The sequence below is a fragment of the Vipera berus genome, assembly GCF_964194415.1.
Source record: "Vipera berus genome assembly, chromosome: 2".
NCBI lineage: Eukaryota > Metazoa > Chordata > Lepidosauria > Squamata > Viperidae > Vipera > Vipera berus.
In genome coordinates this window covers 277,729,836-277,747,242 of record NC_138203.1, presented here as the reverse complement: position 1 = coordinate 277,747,242, position 17,407 = coordinate 277,729,836, and the positions used below count along the sequence as shown (strand labels likewise).

Genomic DNA, 17,407 nt, shown 5'->3' with positions numbered 1-17,407 from the left:
ACTAGGGGTGACATGATAGCAGTATTCCAGTATTTGAGGGGTTGCCACAGAGGAGGGGGTCAACCTATTTACCAAAGAACCTGTAGGTAGGGCAAGAAACAACAGATGGAAACTAATCAAGGAGAGAAGCAACCTGGACTTAAGGAGAAACCTCTTGACAGTGAGGACGATCAACCAGTGGAACCGCTTTGCCTTCAGAAGTTGTGGGTGCTTCATTACTGGAGGCTTTTAGGAAGAGATGGGATGGTCACTTGTCTGGAATGGTATAGGGCCTCCTGCTTGAGCAGGGGGCTGGACTAGATGACCTCCAAGGTCTCTTGCAGCTCTATTCTGATTGATTTGCTTAACAACTTTGGTAAGAAAGGTCGTAAAATGGGGCAAAACTCACTTCACAACTGCCTTACTTAAAAAAGGTAAATTTTGGACTTAACCGTGGTCGTAAGTCAAGGACTGCCTCTAAACGAGCGTTGAAGCAGTGACTTTATTAAGTACGATGGTACAGACAGACAGAGAACCCACTTGGGAACGGGCTGCCTTTAAAGGCCTTTTATATAACTCCAGGCCCAGCAGCGCCATTTTTCCTGTCAGCATGAAGGTTGACTTTCGAGGGGAACATCCTTTCACATCTTCACTGAGACATATTTCAATGCCCATCACTGCATCTTTCTGAATGAAACCCTGGAACTATTTCCCAAACTTCTTGAAGTCAGCTCCTTGATGGGATTAATGAAGTAAGCACAGGTAGTCCTCGACTTCAGTGACCATTCAGTTACGGCACCGAAAAAAAGTGACTTACAACCGTTTTTCCACTTACGGCCACTAGATGGCCATATGATCAAATTTCAGACGATTTGACAACTGATTTACATTTTGACAGTGGCAATGTCCCCAGGATCACGTGATCCTCTTTTGTGAGCTTCCGGAAAAGCAAAGTCGATGAGAAAGCCAAGTTCACTGAACAACTGTGTTACTAGTTTAACGACTGCAGGGATTCACGTAACAACTGGGGCAAGAATATTCGTTAAATGGGGCAAAGTTCACTTAACAAAAGTCTCACTCAGCAACAGAAACTTTGGACTCAATTGTGGTCAGTTGAGGACTAGCAGTGTACCTCACGTCTGACCTCTCCTCAAAATTCTTGCTTCCCAGGCATCTTCCCCACACTGGGAACGTCTGTATGGCCCTTCAACAATATGACATCTGGTACCGTATTAAGGCTGTCTCTAGCATGAATTCTCTGGTGAGTTTTTAAGTTTCCCATCTGACTGAAGCTTTTCCCACACTGGGTACATTTATATGGCGTCTCCCCAGTATGAATTCTCTGGTGTATCTTCAAAACATTAGTATGAGTAAAGCATTTCCCACACTGAGAACATTTGTACGGTCTCTCTCCGGTATGAGTTCGTTGATGTCTCTTCAGAATCCCCGTTTCCCGGAAGCATTTGTCACAATGGGAACACTTGTACGGCTTCTCTCCGGTGTGAATTCGCTGGTGCTTCCTCAACGTTCCCATCAGATTGAAGCCTTTCCCACACTGCGAACACTTGTACGGGGTCTCCCCGGTGTGGATTCTGAGATGCCTCTTCAAAATTCCCGTTTCTCTGAAGCATTTCCCACAATGAGAGCATTTGTAGGTCTCCCCGGTGTGAATTCTCTCGTGTATTTTCAAACAGTTGGTGTGACTGAAGCATTTCTCACACTGGGAGCATTTGTAGGGTCTCTCGCCAGTGTGAATCCTTTGGTGGGTCTTCAGATTTCCTGACTGATTGAAGCATTTCCCGCAGTGGGAACATTTGTACGGCTTCTCCCCGGTGTGAATTTTCTGGTGCTGCTTCCAGTATTTTGCTTTATTGAAGCATTTGCCGCACTGAGAACACTCGTACCAGCCTTCTTCGGTTTTGCAAGCAAGGGTTTTGCAGAGCGAGTTCACCCTGCTGTTGGTTTTGGCATGTTCGGGAGAGTTATGTGTTTCTCCAAGATGGTTACTCGGAGGTGTATTCGCGTTATTAACCGCTGCATTCCCAGTGATTTCAAACCTTTTCTCAATTACCATGTTTTTTTTATTCGTGCTTGTATGCTGGTAGCTGTCCTCAAACCTCTGAGGATGTTGCTCCAATTTCTCCATAGAAGGCACTGGATTCAGCTCCATGTGGTAGAGGTATCCTCTCTCATACTGGGAAAACAAGGGCATGTTATTCTCCTTGGAAATAGTGGCCTTTTCAGTAATAGCAGTAGTAAATTCCTGTTGTAGTGAAGTACGTTGGTTCTCACACCCCAGGGCAGGCTTTTGCTGCTGCTGCTCTCTTGACTTGTAACCTTTTTCTTCCATTTCTATTCTTATTGGGAGATTCCCAGAATTAAACTGTGGATCTCTCTTGCATGCTGACTCCGGTTCCTCTCGATTCTCAGAATTCTCCATTTTGATCTCTGTTCCTAGTCGGTTCTCTACAGAGGAAGAGAAAGAAATGTTAAAAGTGAGATTATGTTGTGATTCAGTGTCAGCCTGTGCTCCCAGCAGCTGAGTCCAATGAATCTGAGGAGGAGGAGGAGGGGGGGGGTGTTGGAGAGCCTTTGGTGTCGGAGGGAGGCTCTGATGCACTGCAGGACTCTTAGCCTGGCGCCTCCAGTTATGTTCCTCATGAGGCTCAGCTGTGTGAGGAGGAGGTGTTGGACTCAGAGGAGTCACAGCTGAATCTGTTCAGAGACGCTAGAAGCAGAAGGCAATCCAGCAGAACAGAGCAGAGAAAATCAATGAGGCAACTCAGTGAAGAGAAGGAAGTGAGAAGCCACGCCTTGGGACTGATAATAAAAGGGGAAGGTGTGGGTGGGGCTGGTTGCTGAAGGCAACCGTTTGAAGACACTCAAAGAGAATCCTGGTCTGTTCTTGCTAATCTGTTTGACTCTTTGTTTGTTAACTCTTGTTTGATGTTTTGAATCATTTTTGAAGGAAATATTCTGTTGCCTTTTTGTTTGAACTGTAAATAAATTTGGGTTGGGTTTTTCCAGCCTATTGATTGTTTAAAGGAAGAAGGGGTTGTCCCTGACACACAAACAAGGCTGGTCGTAGGCTGGAACAGAACACATTACTTGCCTCCAAGATGTTTCTAATCTTCTTCGGAATGGTTTTTCCTTCCTATGCCTGTCTTTCTGACTCAATGATTATATTAAAATCCCTCCTTACTAGTAATCACATCTCAGCCTTTTGAGTCAGACCCGGTTAAGGTAACAGACCCGAAGGAATACCGCAATCCTGTTTTATTGATTTAAATCAGTGTTTCTCATCCTTGGCAACTTTAAAGCTGTGTGGACTTCAACTCCCAGAATTCCCCAGCCAGGCTGGGGAATTCTGGGAGTTGAAGTCCACACAGCTTAAAGTTGCCAAGGTTGAGAAACACTGATCATATTGAAGTTCTCCGCCAGAAATGTGGATTTTTACATTACAGTCTTCGACTTGCAACCCATAACTGAGCCTGATTGTTAAGTTGGGCCGGTTGTTAAACAAGACCGTGCCCGATTTTATAAATTGTCTTTTTTTTTGAGGCGGTCGTTAAGCAACTGCTGTGGTCATTAAGCCAATCCATTGTCCACAACGGGTACTTTTTGCCGGAAACCAAAGCAAACATTGGTTTCTAGCAAAAATAATTGTAAATCATGTTCGTGTGACCGCCGGTTGCTGCAGATGGCCAGAAATGTGGGCACTCAAAAAGTGATCATGTGTCTGCAGGAGAGAGGGGCGGCCATTGGAACTTTGAATCCAGATCCTGCTGACTCAGGAATTCTGGGAGTTAAAGTCCATGAGTCATAAAAGAGCCGAGGTTGCCTACCTCTAAGGCCATGCTGTAGATCAGGGGTGTCAAACTGCCAGCCCACGGGCCGGATGTGTCAGGGCGAAACCGCCCCCACCCCGTTGCCGTCAATGGGAAAAAAGTTGAGATACGTTGCGACACGTCACATGAGGTTGCGAGTTTGACACCCCTGCTGTAGATACATCACCCAATGAAAACGTTACTCGCTAAGAAGGTTAGAAACTCTGGGGGGTGTCTTCTGAGGGCACGATAAGCCCTTTGCATAAACATGTGTATTCTGGATTTTCCTTCACTATGCAGTGTCTCCTTCTTGCTCTTTCCTAAAGGATCACACCAACTCCTGCTTTTGTCTAGAGTAGGGGTCCCCAACCTGAGGACCGTGGCCCACTAGTGGGCTGTGAGGAGTTTGTAACAGGGCCGTGGAAACGGCTGGTACATGCGCGCATCCTTATGTGTGTCAGCAGCGAGCGAGCGAGCTCGTGCATGCATGTTGTCAACATTGCTAACATTGAATGTTCTTGCTTGACAAGAGATGAAGAAGCAGCTATTTCATATGTTAAACTTGTGTATTGCTTTAAGAGATAGGGTTAAGGCTGGGAGGAGGAAGATTGTACCTCAAGGCCATCTGAAATTAAAGAAGATAAGAACTTGGCTGGTTGTCTAACGGAAGGGAAACTGATTCCTTATATTAATTGGAGAATATGATTAATGACAAAATTAGAAAGGTGGAGAATTGTGTTTAATATGCTCTGCAAGGGGGCGGAGATTTCAGATTCCAGCTTCCTTCGAGCAAGTTTTTGCCGCTGTATTAGGCTAAATAAAGGACTTTTAAGGTAAAGAATGCCTCAGAGTCACTTGAAAAGCTCATACGTCGGAAACCTGACACATGTTCCATTTGCGTGAGCGGCAGCCGCGAATGGAGCGCTGTGTGTGTGTCTGCTTGCCAGCAGCTGGCCCAAACGATCCGCTTCCCTTCCCCACCAGTCCACAAAGCCAGAAAAGTTGGGGAACTCCGATCTAGAGCAGGGAGTCTCCAAAGTTGGCAACTTTAAGACTTGCGGATTGCCACTCCCAGAATTCCCCAGCCAGACCCCTGATCTAGAGGTGTGCAGCGTGAGGTAATTTATTTTGCTGATAGCTACGTTAAATGGCTAATAAGGATTAAAAATATTTTAAAACACCCCAAATTAAGCTTTTTTCTATATAAGGTAAAGGTTCCCCCCGCACGTTTGTGCTAGTCGTTTCCGACTCTAGGGGCCGGTGCTCATCTCCGTTTCAAAGCCAGCGTTTGTCTGAGGACGTCTCCGAGGTTATGTGGCCGGCATGACTAGACGCCAAAGGTGCACGGAACGCTGTTACCTTCCCACCGTAGTGGTCCCTATTTTTCTACTTGCATTTTTACGTGCTTTCGAACTGCTAGGTTGGCAGAAGCTGGGACGAGTAACAGGCGCTCACTCTGTTACGCGGCACTTGGGATTCAACCCGCCAAACTGCCGACCTTCTGATCGACAAGCTCAGCGTCCTAACCCACTGAGCCACCGCGTCCCTTTTTTCTATATACTACAGGCTATTCTAGAATATCCTATTGCCATTAGATAAAATTTTAAAACAGGATATTGATATATATTAGTGAAAATATATTTTGAATTTTATTGACTGGCCTATAACTAGAAATATACTAACTTGTTTATTTTGAGTATGTAATTACTAAGGGAACTAGAGAGGGCATCTCTGTTGATGTAACCTGAACTATTTGTAACTGGTTATTTTTTATTTTAACTACCCAACCACCATATTGTTTCACAAATACATTTACATGTAAATATTAAAAAATCAATAAAACTTGTATATATATAAAAAAATTTAAAAAAACCTTGTGAAAATTCTTTGCGTGGTTACTTTTTCCAGCTGCCTTCCTAACACGTCCATGTGAAATTACTCAGCCTACCTAAGGACCTTTTTACTCCTGCCTTTGCGTTTGAGAAGAAGCTTAGGGAACGTTCCCAGGGTGCTATTCAGCTCCCAGAAGGAAAACTGGATCCTTTGCTAGGATAGCTGGGTTAATGCATTGTTCTCCTTACCTAAATCACCTACGTTGTCGTGTTCCTCCTGTAGGACTTGCCAAGCGACCGGCTGTTGAACTGGCTGTGTCACCTTCCACTTGGTTGCCTGCAAACCCGCCTCTGACTCCTTGTGACCCATGAATTCCTACAAAGAATAAGAGGCAGCCAAGGCCTTCCCATCAGAGATTCTGCTGCAGAAAAACAGGATGAAGGTAAAGCTTCGCATTCGCTACAAAATCTGGAACAATTCATATTACAAAAAATCAAGACCACTGACCACGGTTTATAGTTTCGGGAGCAACAGAGATCTCCTCTCCTATTAATATTTGGGGTGGGTGGGTGGGTGGGGTAAACAGCAACCCATATTTTAGCACGTGACCCAAATTTATTTTTACCGAGTTAAGTTGGCCGAAGTTCCGTGTCCAGAACGGTCCTCAATTTACACCCATTTGTTTAGCGACTGTATTGAACATACAACGGCACTGAAGAAATTTTACTTATGATCATTTTCCCCACTTGTGACCGTTGCAGCCATTGCTGTGGTCACATGATTAAAATTTGGACACTTAGCAACTGGCATGTATTTATGACCATTGCAGTGTCCCAGGGTCATGTGACCAACTTTTGCGGCTTTCTGACAAGCAAAGTCAATGGGGAAGACAGATTCACTTAACAATCGTGTTACTAACTTAACAATGGTAGTCATTCACTTAAAAACTGTGGCAAGAAATGTCGTAAAAATGGGGCAAAACTCACTTGACAACGGCTTAGCAATGGAAAAATCTAGCAATCTAGATTAATAGTATGAGGAAATGATAGTATGAGGGAATAGAATAGAATAGAATAGAATAGAATAGAATAGAATAGAATAGAATAGAATAGAATAGAATAGAATAGAATAGAATAGAATAGAATAGAATAGAATAGAATATATGGAATGGAATGGAATGGAATGGAATGGAATGGAATGGAATGGAATGGAATAGAATAGAATAGAATAGAATAGAATAGAATAGAATAGAATAGAATAGAATAGAATAGAATAGAATAGAATAGAATAGAATAGAATAGAATATATGGAATGGAATGGAATGGAATAGAATGGAATAGAATAGAATAGAATAGAATAGAATAGAATAGAATAGAATAGAATAGAATAGAATAAAATAGAATAGAATAGAATAGAATAGAATATATGGAATGGAATGGAATGGAATGGAATGGAATAGAATAGAATAGAATAGAATAGAATAGAATAGAATAGAATAGAATAGAATAGAATAGAATAGGAATTGGAAGGGACCTTGGAGGTCTTCTAGTCCAACCCCCTGCTCAGGCAGGAAACCCTATACCATTTCGGACAAATGGCTGTCCAATCTGTTCTTAAAAACTCCCAATGTTGATCAAGGTCAAGCACATATAAAAAGGATATATCTTGCATTGATAGAAATTGATTCAGAGACGGAACTTGTTAAAGATTGCATGATAAAGTGGGCTCAGAATATTCAAGAAGTCATTACAATGGATACTTGGGAAAAGATCTGGGTGAGAAATGTAAAATTTACACAGGCCCAAAATTTAAGAGAGAACTTTTACAAAATGTTTCATAGGTGGCACTTAGATCCTAAAAAATTAGCAAGTATGTATCCGAATTGCCAGCCCAAATGTTGGAGGTGTGGCTGTGAGGATGCAACGTATTTTCATATATGGTGGACTTGTAAAAGGGTTAAAGCTTTTTGGATTAAAATTTGGTGGAATATGCAAAAAATATTCAAGAAAAGGATAAAGTTTTGTCCGCAACTGTTTTTATTGGGTATTATCACAGATACTACCGTTGTGGACACTAAGTTGATGTTGAATTTAATTACGGCAGCGAGACTTTTAGTAGCGCAATATTGGAAGAAGGAAGAACTGCCGACTATAGAAGAATGGACTTTAAAAGTTTCCAACTTGGCGGAAATGGCAAAGATCTCAGCGTATTTGAAAGACCAATCGCAACAGAGATACATTGTGGAGTGGAGAAGATGGATTGATTATATCCAGAATAAATATGGGACAAAAAAGTTTCATTTAGCATTTGAATAAGTAGCGGATATAATGTATAACTAGCTTGTAGTCATTTTATTAAGAGTTAAAGTGCGATAGAACTTAATATTTTATAGTTGTTTGCATATTTTAGATTATGTTTGTTTGTATTTTTATACCCTGTATTTTGCTCTGGGAAGTCGGGAAGGGGGGAGGAGAGGGGAGGGTTGGGGGGGTTGGGGAGAGGGGAGGGGGGTTTGTATTTAAAAATGTATTATAAAACTTTTCAATAAAAGAAAAAACTTCCAATGTTGGAGCATTCACAACTTCTGGAGGCAGGTTGTTCCACTGGTTAATTGTTCTGTCAGGAAATTTCTCCTGAGTTCTAGGTTGCTTCTCTCCTTGGTGAGTTTCCATCCGTTGCTTCTTATCCTGCCTTCAGGTGCTTTGGAAAATAGCTTGACTCCCTCTTCTTTGTGGTAGCCCCTGAGATACTGGAACTCTGCTATCATGTCATCCCTAGTCCTTCTTTTCATTAAACTAGACATACACAATTCCAGCAACCGTTCCTTATATGTTTTAGCCTCCAGTCCCCTGATCATCTTTGTTGCTCTTCTCTGCACTCTTTCTAGAATCTCAATGTCTTTTTTACATGGTGGTGACCAAAACTGGACGCAATATTCCAAGTGTGGCCTTACCAAGGCCTTGTAAAGTGCTAGCAACACTTCAGGTGATCTTGATTCTACCCCTCTGTTGATGCGGCCTAGCACTGTGACTGTGAGAGACGGTAGGAAGAGCCACAGACTAGACAAGGAAGCAGAGAAGCAGAAGCTAAGTCTACAGCAGGAATGGGATGGGTAAAATAGCACTAGCACGTAGACTTATACGCCGCGTCACGGTGCTTCGCAGCCCTCTCTAAGCGGTTTTACAGAGTCAGCATATTTGCCCCCAACCATCTGGGTCCTCATTTTACCAACCTCGGAAGGATGGAAGGCTGAGCCAACTTTGAGTTGGTTGGGATCGAACTCCTGGCAGTGAGCAGAGTCAACCTGCTGTACTGCATTCTAACACTGCGCCACCATGTCTCCCAACCGTGTCTTCTAAAAAGGACACCCCCTAGTTTTTTGGATTGTAAATGTAAGAGGGGGAGAGAGATTTACTTTCTCACTTGCCAGATTTTGTTAATAGTTAGAGCTAGTACTTCTGGGTCTGCTTCTTGTCTGGACTATCTCACAAGGCTGATGTCACTGTTGCAAGTCTGTCTGTCCTCAACTATCCACAAATAAATAGCTGGCATTCTAGTTAAAAACAATGCCAACCAATTATTGTTTAATCCGAAACGGTATTTTCCAACCTTGGCAATTTTTAAGATGTGCGGACTTCAACTCCCAGAATTCTCCATCAAGCATCCTGGGAATTCTGGGAGTTGAAGTCCACACATCTTAAATATTGCCCGGGTTGAGAATCACGGATCTAAAGGGAGCAGTGCAAGCAGCCAAGAACAGCTCTTTATCTTGATGCAGCCTTCTCCCAAATCTGGTACCAAGCAAACTGTTTCACAAGGTTGACATACACACCTCTCTCGGTGCGGATTGGACCATCCCAAATCGTTCGGAAGGAAATAATTGGATGGAGTGATTCAAGGATTTGACTTCATGTCCTGCGGGTGAGAATCAAGGCATTACAATAAGAACATGTTTACCCCTTTTCTCTTGGTGGTTAGAAATGCATACAATTTGTACCAAAAGGAACTGCAGTGTCTAATCTTCCAAAATCGGCCCAAGTTCAAGAAATGTTAAAAATATTTAATCATGTTCCACATCTATTTAGCTCCCTAAAAATGCTTTACAAAGAGGGAAGTACAGTGTACGCATAATGTACAAGTCCAAAATTCTGGATTCATATTATTTGATCCTGTTACAATTCTCTTTTGGTTTCAACTCCTCACATCTGTTAATACAGCCTTGGAGAAAATATGGTTTTAAAATATAGTTGCAAAAATATTGAATTTGACTTCTGATGCAAGAATGCTGCCTCTGTGGAACCTGGGGATTGGCTACCATTATTAGATAATTCTCAGACGACCAATGGCAATTGGAATCAGAATTGATGTCACTAAGCGACATGGTCATTGGGTTTGGGTAGATTAAAAAGTGGTATTGTCAAGGATGAAACTTCGGCAGCTATGTGCCTCTGTAATTCAACTTGCCTTTAGATAAAGTGGGGGAGGCGTTACTTTTATGTGGGTAGATGGAGAAACGAAACGTCTTCGATTCAGCTGCAGACTGTGGGAGCCTGAAGCCTTGTCAAGGACACCAGAACAGGTGTGGATTTGAAGCAGATAGTTTCCATAACAAAACGGACTTGTTGATATGGATTACGTAAGATGTTGGGGGTTTAGCTGGGAAAACTATTGTTTAAATCTATGGTGTGGGAAACTCAGAGGTAGTTTTGCTTCGACATAACCATGCAGCGTATTCAATAAACAGTATGATTTTCGGAAACGGAAAAAACTGAGTTTTTTTCTTGAGCTGGATGTCGACAGGTATATATGGCACAATAAAAATGAAAAAATAGAAAATTATGTTTTATATGATCTAGATTTTATATTTATGTATTTAAGGAATGTATGGGGCTGCCAAATCAAACAATTATGACTGTGGGCAATTTTACCAATATTACCAATACAGGTAGTCCTCACTTGATTGCAACTCCATTCCTAAGTGTTCTCATCGTAAAGGGAAACCCGACATGACCATGTCCAACTTACAATGTCCACTCCAATTGCAGTCATTAAGCAAATCACCCGAGGTTGTTAAGCACAACATCACATGACCATTGACTTATGACTTCTCACCAGCTTCCCCACTGACTTTGCTTGCTGGAAGCCTGCAATGAAGCCTGCAAATGGTGATCATGTGAGCACAGGATATGCAGCATTATAAGCGTGAGCCAACTGACAAGCTGCCTTAATTGTGATCATGTGACCCCAGGGCAGGGGTTAGGCAACCTTGGCTCTTGTATGACTTGTGGACTTCAACTCCCAGAACTCCTGAGCCAGCCATGCTGAGGGGAAAGGGAGAGGTTTCCAAGCTGAGCCATGCTGGCTTAGGAATTCTGGGAGTTGAAGTCCACGAGTCATAAAAGAGCCAAGGTTGCCTACCCCTGCCCCAGGGGATACTTCAACAACTGCAAGTTCAAGCGCTGGCCATAAAAAATATTTTTTTTAGCATGTCGTTAACTGTGAACGGTTGCTGAAGCAAAGACTGCCTGGATCTTAAAGAACAGAATCAGTGGGTTAGGACGCTGAGCTTGTCGATCGGAAGGTCGGCAGTTTGGCGGGTCGAATCCCGAGTGCCGCGTAACAGAGTGAGCGCCTGTTACTCGTCCCAGCTTCTGCCAACCTAGCAGTTCGAAAGCACGTAAAAATGCAAGTAGAAAAATAGGGACCACTCCGGTGGGAAGGTAACAGCGTTCCGTGCGCCTTTGGCGTCCAGTCATGCCGGCCACATGACCACGGAGACGTCCTCGGACAAGCGCTGGCTCTTCGGCTTTGAAACGGAGATGAGCACCGGCCCCTAGAGTCGGAAACGACTAGCACGCATGTGCGGGGGAACCTTTACCTTTTTACTATGTTAATGCTATAAGACTTTTCTCTTTGTTAAACTTTTAGTGTATTTTAGTGGAAGCTTTTACTGTATTTATTTAGCGCTCTTGTTTATAAATTTTTATTGCACTTGTCGGGGCCTTTAATATTTGCTTTTTAAAAATCTCACTAGAATCTACAATAGAAATACAGTACATTAAAAGGCCTCCAGAAAACCAATCAAGGGAACAACACTTAGCCACAGATTTTGGCTCCCTGGCCTCAGCATCCCAAATATAAAAAGCTGCATTTTCTCCCTCCAGAGTCTTCTTACCTGACACGCTGATTTCCACTTCTTCATTTTCTCTCTTCACGGCCTCCAAGGTCTCTTTCTCTGAATATAAGAAATCGACATGTTCTTCATTCATTGAGCCCTGAAAGAGTAACACACTCCTTCTCACAACAAAGGGACTCCTTTGCTTACCCCCCCAAAAAAATCTCTCACTGGTCCCCCCTCCCAACGCCTACGAGGCTTGTTGAAGGTGAATCAAGCTACAATATTAACCTGGTCCTTAAAAGTTTTGGATTAGGACAAGTGGTCCTCGACTTACGACCACAGTTGTGCCCCAAATTTCTGTTGCTAAGCAAGACAGTTGTTAAGTGAGTCTTGCTCCATTTTACGACCTTTCTCGCCACTGCTGTGAAGCGAATTACTGCAATTAAGGGAGTCATTTTGTCACTAAGCGAATCTAGCTTCCTCCATTGACTTGGCTTGTCGGAAGCCAGCTGGGAATGTGACAAGAGGGCGATCACATAACCCCGGGACAATGCTATTGTCATAAATACATGTCAGTTGCCAAGCGTCCAAAATTTTGATTGTGTAGCTATGGCAGGGGTAGGCAACCTTGGCTTTTATGACTCGTGGACTTCAACTCCCACAATTCCTGAGCCAGCCACGCTGAGGGGAAAGGGAGAGGTTTCCAAGCTGAGCCATGCTGGCTCAGGAATTCTGGGAACTGAAGTCCACGAGTCATAAAAGAGCCAAGGTGGCCTACCCCTGGGCTATGGGGATGCTGCAATGTCGTAACTGCGAAACATGGTCATAGGTCACTTTTTTCAGTGCCACTGTAAGTATGAACTTTCACTAAATGGTTACCTGTATTCTTCGTGTCCCTCCATCCCAGTGGTTTGTAAAATGTTTCACCCAATTACCTAGTCCATTTTATGCACTTGAATATTAACTCCATTAAAAAAATGACAAAGAATTACAAATTGTTCCTCTACCCCAGACAATGATATGATATAGGAAGCCCTGAACCAAGTTATTTAGTCAACCAAGTTGTGTCAACCAAATTTATAACCGGTCCTCACACGACCATCGCAGAGTTCCCACAGTTTGGATGCTTGGCAACTGGTTGCAGTGCCCTTGGGTCATATGATCAGCTTTTGCGACTTTCTGACAAGCACAGTCAATGGGGGAAGTCAGATTCACTTAACAACCATGTTACCAACCCCTGCAGTGATTCACTTAACGAGTGTAGCCAGAAAGGCTGTAAAACGGGGCAAAACTCAGTTAGCAACCGTCTCACTTAGCAACAGAAATTTTGGGCTCCAATAAGGGTCGAGGACTACCTGTATATTGTCAAACATACCTGATGTGACCCTGATTCGGCCTCTTGTTGGTTCCCCAGGAAGTCCTCCACCAGGGCCACCACCTGGGAGCACGTCTCAGGTCTTCTAACTTGAACCCAACTCCGGAGCTTTGGAGGCAGGCTAGCCAGGAATTGCTCCAAGATCAAGAGCTCCAAAATCTGCTCTTTGGAGCGTCTCTGCGGCTTCAGCCACTGGCAGCAAAGCTCCTGAAGTTGGCTTTGAACCCTTCGTGGGTCTTCCACCTCCTGGCAGCAGAACTGCCTGAAGCGCTGACGCTGGGCCTCCATTCTCACGGCTTCCCCTTTCAAGATGGCGGCCTTCACCTTCCCATAGTTGTCCCGCTCTCCGATTTCCAGCTTCTGAAAGGCCGCTTCGGCTTCACCGCTCAGGGCCGGCAGGAGGCAGGCCACCCACTGCTCTCTGGGCCACCGGCAGGCTTGGGCCACTTGCTCGAAGGAGGCCAGGAAGACCTTGGGGTCTTCCCAAGGAGAGGCCTCCGATAACCGGGACTTGCCGTCTCCTGGGTGAACCGGTTGCAGCGTCTTGAGGAACTGTTGCCACTGCGTCTCCCAGCACTCCTCCATCCCCACGAAGAGGGCCCTCTCGCTGGTCTCAAAGGTGCCCCGTCCTGCTTGTTCAGACATAAACCGAGGCTGAATGGCAGAAGGGGGTTTTCCAGTGGCCTCCGGCCCTTTCTCTGGATGTAAGGCTTTTTTCTCCATTGCCAAGTTATCTGCCGTCAGCCCTCCGAAATCTAGAGGCAGAGCATGTTCAAAGTGGATCGTTTGGTTATCCTTTTAACCCCACGCCACGTTTTAGAGACCCCACTAAACCTTAGGAGAAAAGTATTTTAAAAAAGCGGGTTTGATTTCCTGCCCAGGGAGTCCTCGACTGATGACTGGTCGCTTAGTGATCGTTCAAACTTACAACAGATCTAGCTTGGGGCTCCTTATGACCAGGATTCAAAGTTACCTCGGCATTCACATGAACAAACTGCACTTAATGGATATTTGCAGGGTCCTGAGGTCATGCCTCCTTAAGTAACACCAGCTGCCTGCAATTAGTGCAGGTTCGCATCCCACCAGGCTCAAGGTTGACTCAGCCTTCCATCCTTCCGAGGTAGGTAAAATGAGGACCCAGATTGTTGGGGGCAATTAAGCTGACTTTGTAATAATGCCGCTGGGGTGTGTGTGAAAGCCCTAATAAGCAGGCATATACATAGAATGAAGGCTACTGCTAAGCTTGTAAGCCGCCCTGAGTCTTCGGAGAAGGGCGGGATATAAATGGAATTAAAATAAATAAAAAAATAAAAATGTGACTCTGTCTTACGACAGTTTTGTTGAAAACTGCACCTATTAGCCTACCACTGAGTCACTTAACAACCGTTTGCTTAACGACCTTGATGGTCACTTTACAACTGCCAGGCTCGCTTAATGACCACTGCAAAAAAGATCGTGAAATCAGGTTGGTCATGTGACCGACCCATCTTATGACTGCCACGACTTAGAGGACCGTGATGAGCAGATTCCATTACAGTCATAAGTCAAGGCCTACAAAGCCCTGTAAATCAGCTGTGGAGAGAATATCTCCTGAAATAATCTAAAAAAATCTTGGGGCAGAAAGGGGATAAGATGTACGTTCAATCAGAAATGATTTTCTGGCTTCTATTTACCCGTTTCATTCACTTCTGAATTTTATTCATTCTCTGTAACAGCTTCATCTCTTTAAAAACCAAGTTTTGTTCCCAAGCCCAGGGGAGTTAATGTTTATTATTTGTTTAATATGCCCTGTTTTATTTTGTTGATTTTGCTGTTAGATTAGTCAGGGCTGTTCGGTTTAATATTTTTTAAGCTGCTTTTAGGTTTTCTCTAGTTTTGTACCCTGCCAAAATCCAGCCAAGTTGGGCAGCTAATAAATTTAAATCAATCTGGGTTTGCAGGCTGCGCCCCCCCCCTGCAAATGATCCCGAGCAGCAGCCAATTCCTCCAACCCATAATTGGGAGATTTTACGCATACACATAAAACAATCCCAAACTGCTAAAACTACAGTAAGGACCTAGCTAAGTCGGGGGAATCCAATTTAAATCCAATAAATTGGAATCTCCCCCTCCACAGGAATAGATGCAGGTTTTCAAGGCTTCCTGGCCTGATGGGCGATGGGTTTGGGTTTTTATTGCTTTTTATGTATTTTAACTGATTGTTATAGTTCTTTGGGCATCTTGTTTAATCTCTTTTCATTTTTGTATTCTTGTCTTTTAACATGTATTGCCCTGTTCACCGCCCTGAGTCCTTCGGGAGAAGGGCGGTATACAAATAAAATTATTATTATTATTATTATTATTATTATTATTATTATTATTATTATTATTATTATTATTATTATTATTATTTATTATTATTATTGTTTATTATTATTTATTATTATTATTATTATTATTCCTCGCGTAGCCCCCTCTGGATAAAAAGCACTTTTAACATCCCGCAACTTTAAAGGGCAAAAAAAAAAACCATCCCTCGACACTTTTAGGGTTTATTATCATCCCCCCACTCCACGACAGAAACCTCTGCAGGGGTCTTCAAACTTGGCCCTTTTATGACTTGTGGACTTCAACTCCCAGAATTCCTCAGCCAGGCATGCTGGCTGAGGAATTCTGGGAGTTGAAGTCCACAAGTCTTAAAGTATGCTGGCTAGGGAATTCTGGGAGCTGAAGTTCTCAAGGCTTAAACTATGCTGGCTGGGGAATTCTGGGAGTTGAACTCCACAAGCCTTCAAGCAGGAGTCTTCAAACTTGGCCCTTTTATGACTTGTGCACTTCAACTCCCAGAATTCCTCAGCCAGGCTTCAAACTTGGCCCTTTTATGACTTGTGCACTTCAACTCCCAGAATTCCTCAGCCAGGCATGCTGGCTGAGGAATTCTGGGAGTTGAAGTCCACAAGTCATAAAAGGGCCATGTTTGAAGACCCCTGCTCTAGAGAATCATTGTTTACGCTTCACTTCTTCCCTTTTATACCCCACTCCGGGAAGGGTACCCCAAAACCAATGCCTTTGTCTCCCTGAAAAGTCAAAAAGGCGAGGAGGGGCTTTGCTTCCAGCCCCGGGGGTGGGTGGGTGTGGGGTGTAGGGTTGGGGGGTGTCCCCGCGCTTGCTGCCGCCTTCTCCCGCAAGAGCTCCGTACCTTTTTGGGGCCAGCCCGGGACAGCGAGGACGGAGGAGGGTGGCGGTCTCCCCATCCTCCCCCGCGACCCGCCGAGACCCCCCGCCCCCGAACTGCACGCCGGCTTGAAAAAATGCAAGCAACGCAACGCAGTGAAAACGCAACGCAACGCACGTAATGCAATGCACCTAGCCCAGCACCCCCTCTTGGCTTGGGCGAGACGGAGCCAACCGGGGCTGCAGGAAGGAGACTGGGGCTCCCCAAAACGGAGGGCGGAGGCCTCCCCGTGCAACGCTGCGCCCGCGGCTACATTGCAAGACGGAGGCGATCCTGCAGCAGCAGCAACAGCAGAGATTAGAGGAGCCCGTACCGCAAAGACGACCGCCTTCCTGCCGCCTCCGTCGGACGGACGAGAGATCCCCCCCCCGGGACGCCCCCTGCACCCGGTCCAGGCAGCCGCTTTGCTTTCCCCCCCCCACCGACCTCCCCCCCGCCCCCCCGCTACGCCATTCCCCGTCCTCCCTTGTCTTTGCGCTCCGCCGCTGACCGGGCGGAAGAGCGCCCGCGGGCGCCCCCTCCCGGACTGGGTGACTTATTTTATTTATTTTATTTTAATCCCATTTATATCCCGCCCTTCTCCGAAGACTCAGGGCGGCTTACAATCTAAGCACAAATCAATGTGCTTAACAATAGCCTTCATTCTATGTATATGCCTGCTTATTAGGGCTTTTGGGCCCCCCCAAGCGGCATTATTACAAAGTCAGCTTATTGCCCCCAACAATCTGGGTCCATAATAATAATAATAATAATAATAATAATAATAATAATAATAATAATAATAATAATAATAATAATAATAATAATAATAATAATAATAATAATAATAATAATAATATGTTGGAAGGGACCTTGGAGGTGATCTAGTCCAACCCTCTGCTAAGGCAGGAAACCCTATACCATTTCAGACAAATGGCTGTCCAGTCTCTTCTTAAAAACTTCCAGTGTTGGAGCATTCACCACTTCTGGAGGCAGGTTGTTCCACTGGTTAATTGTTCTAACTGTCAGGAAGTTTCTCCTTAGTTTTATTTTATTTTATTTTTATTTTTATTCCATTTATA

At 44.2% G+C, this 17,407-nt stretch overlaps 1 protein-coding gene across 1 annotated transcript; it reads right to left on the bottom strand.

Moving 5' to 3' along the window:
- Positions 1–16,699, bottom strand: LOC308661164 (uncharacterized protein). Its single transcript, XM_081315993.1, has 6 exons — positions 16,660–16,699; positions 13,133–13,887; positions 11,815–11,914; positions 9,472–9,554; positions 5,888–6,014; positions 1–2,445 (listed from the first exon to the last, which is right to left on the bottom strand). Exons 2-6 carry the CDS (start codon positions 13,853–13,855, stop codon positions 1,130–1,132), a joined length of 2,349 nt encoding a protein of 782 aa, XP_081172119.1. The 5' UTR covers positions 13,856–13,887; positions 16,660–16,699; the 3' UTR covers positions 1–1,129.
- Positions 16,700–17,407: the final 708 nt, after the last annotated feature.

Excerpts from the sequence above, each read along its gene's own strand:
- LOC308661164 (XM_081315993.1), bottom strand. The coding sequence starts at position 13,855 with ATGGAGAAAAAAGCCTTACATCCAGAGAAAGGGCCGGAGGCCACTGGA. Across the intron at positions 11,915-13,132 it reads CCGAATCAGGGTCACATCAG|GGCTCAATGAATGAAGAACA; the intron begins GTATGTTTGACA and ends TTACTCTTTCAG. Across the intron at positions 6,015-9,471 it reads TCCAATCCGCACCGAGAGAG|GAATTCATGGGTCACAAGGA; the intron begins GTGTGTATGTCA and ends TATTCTTTGTAG.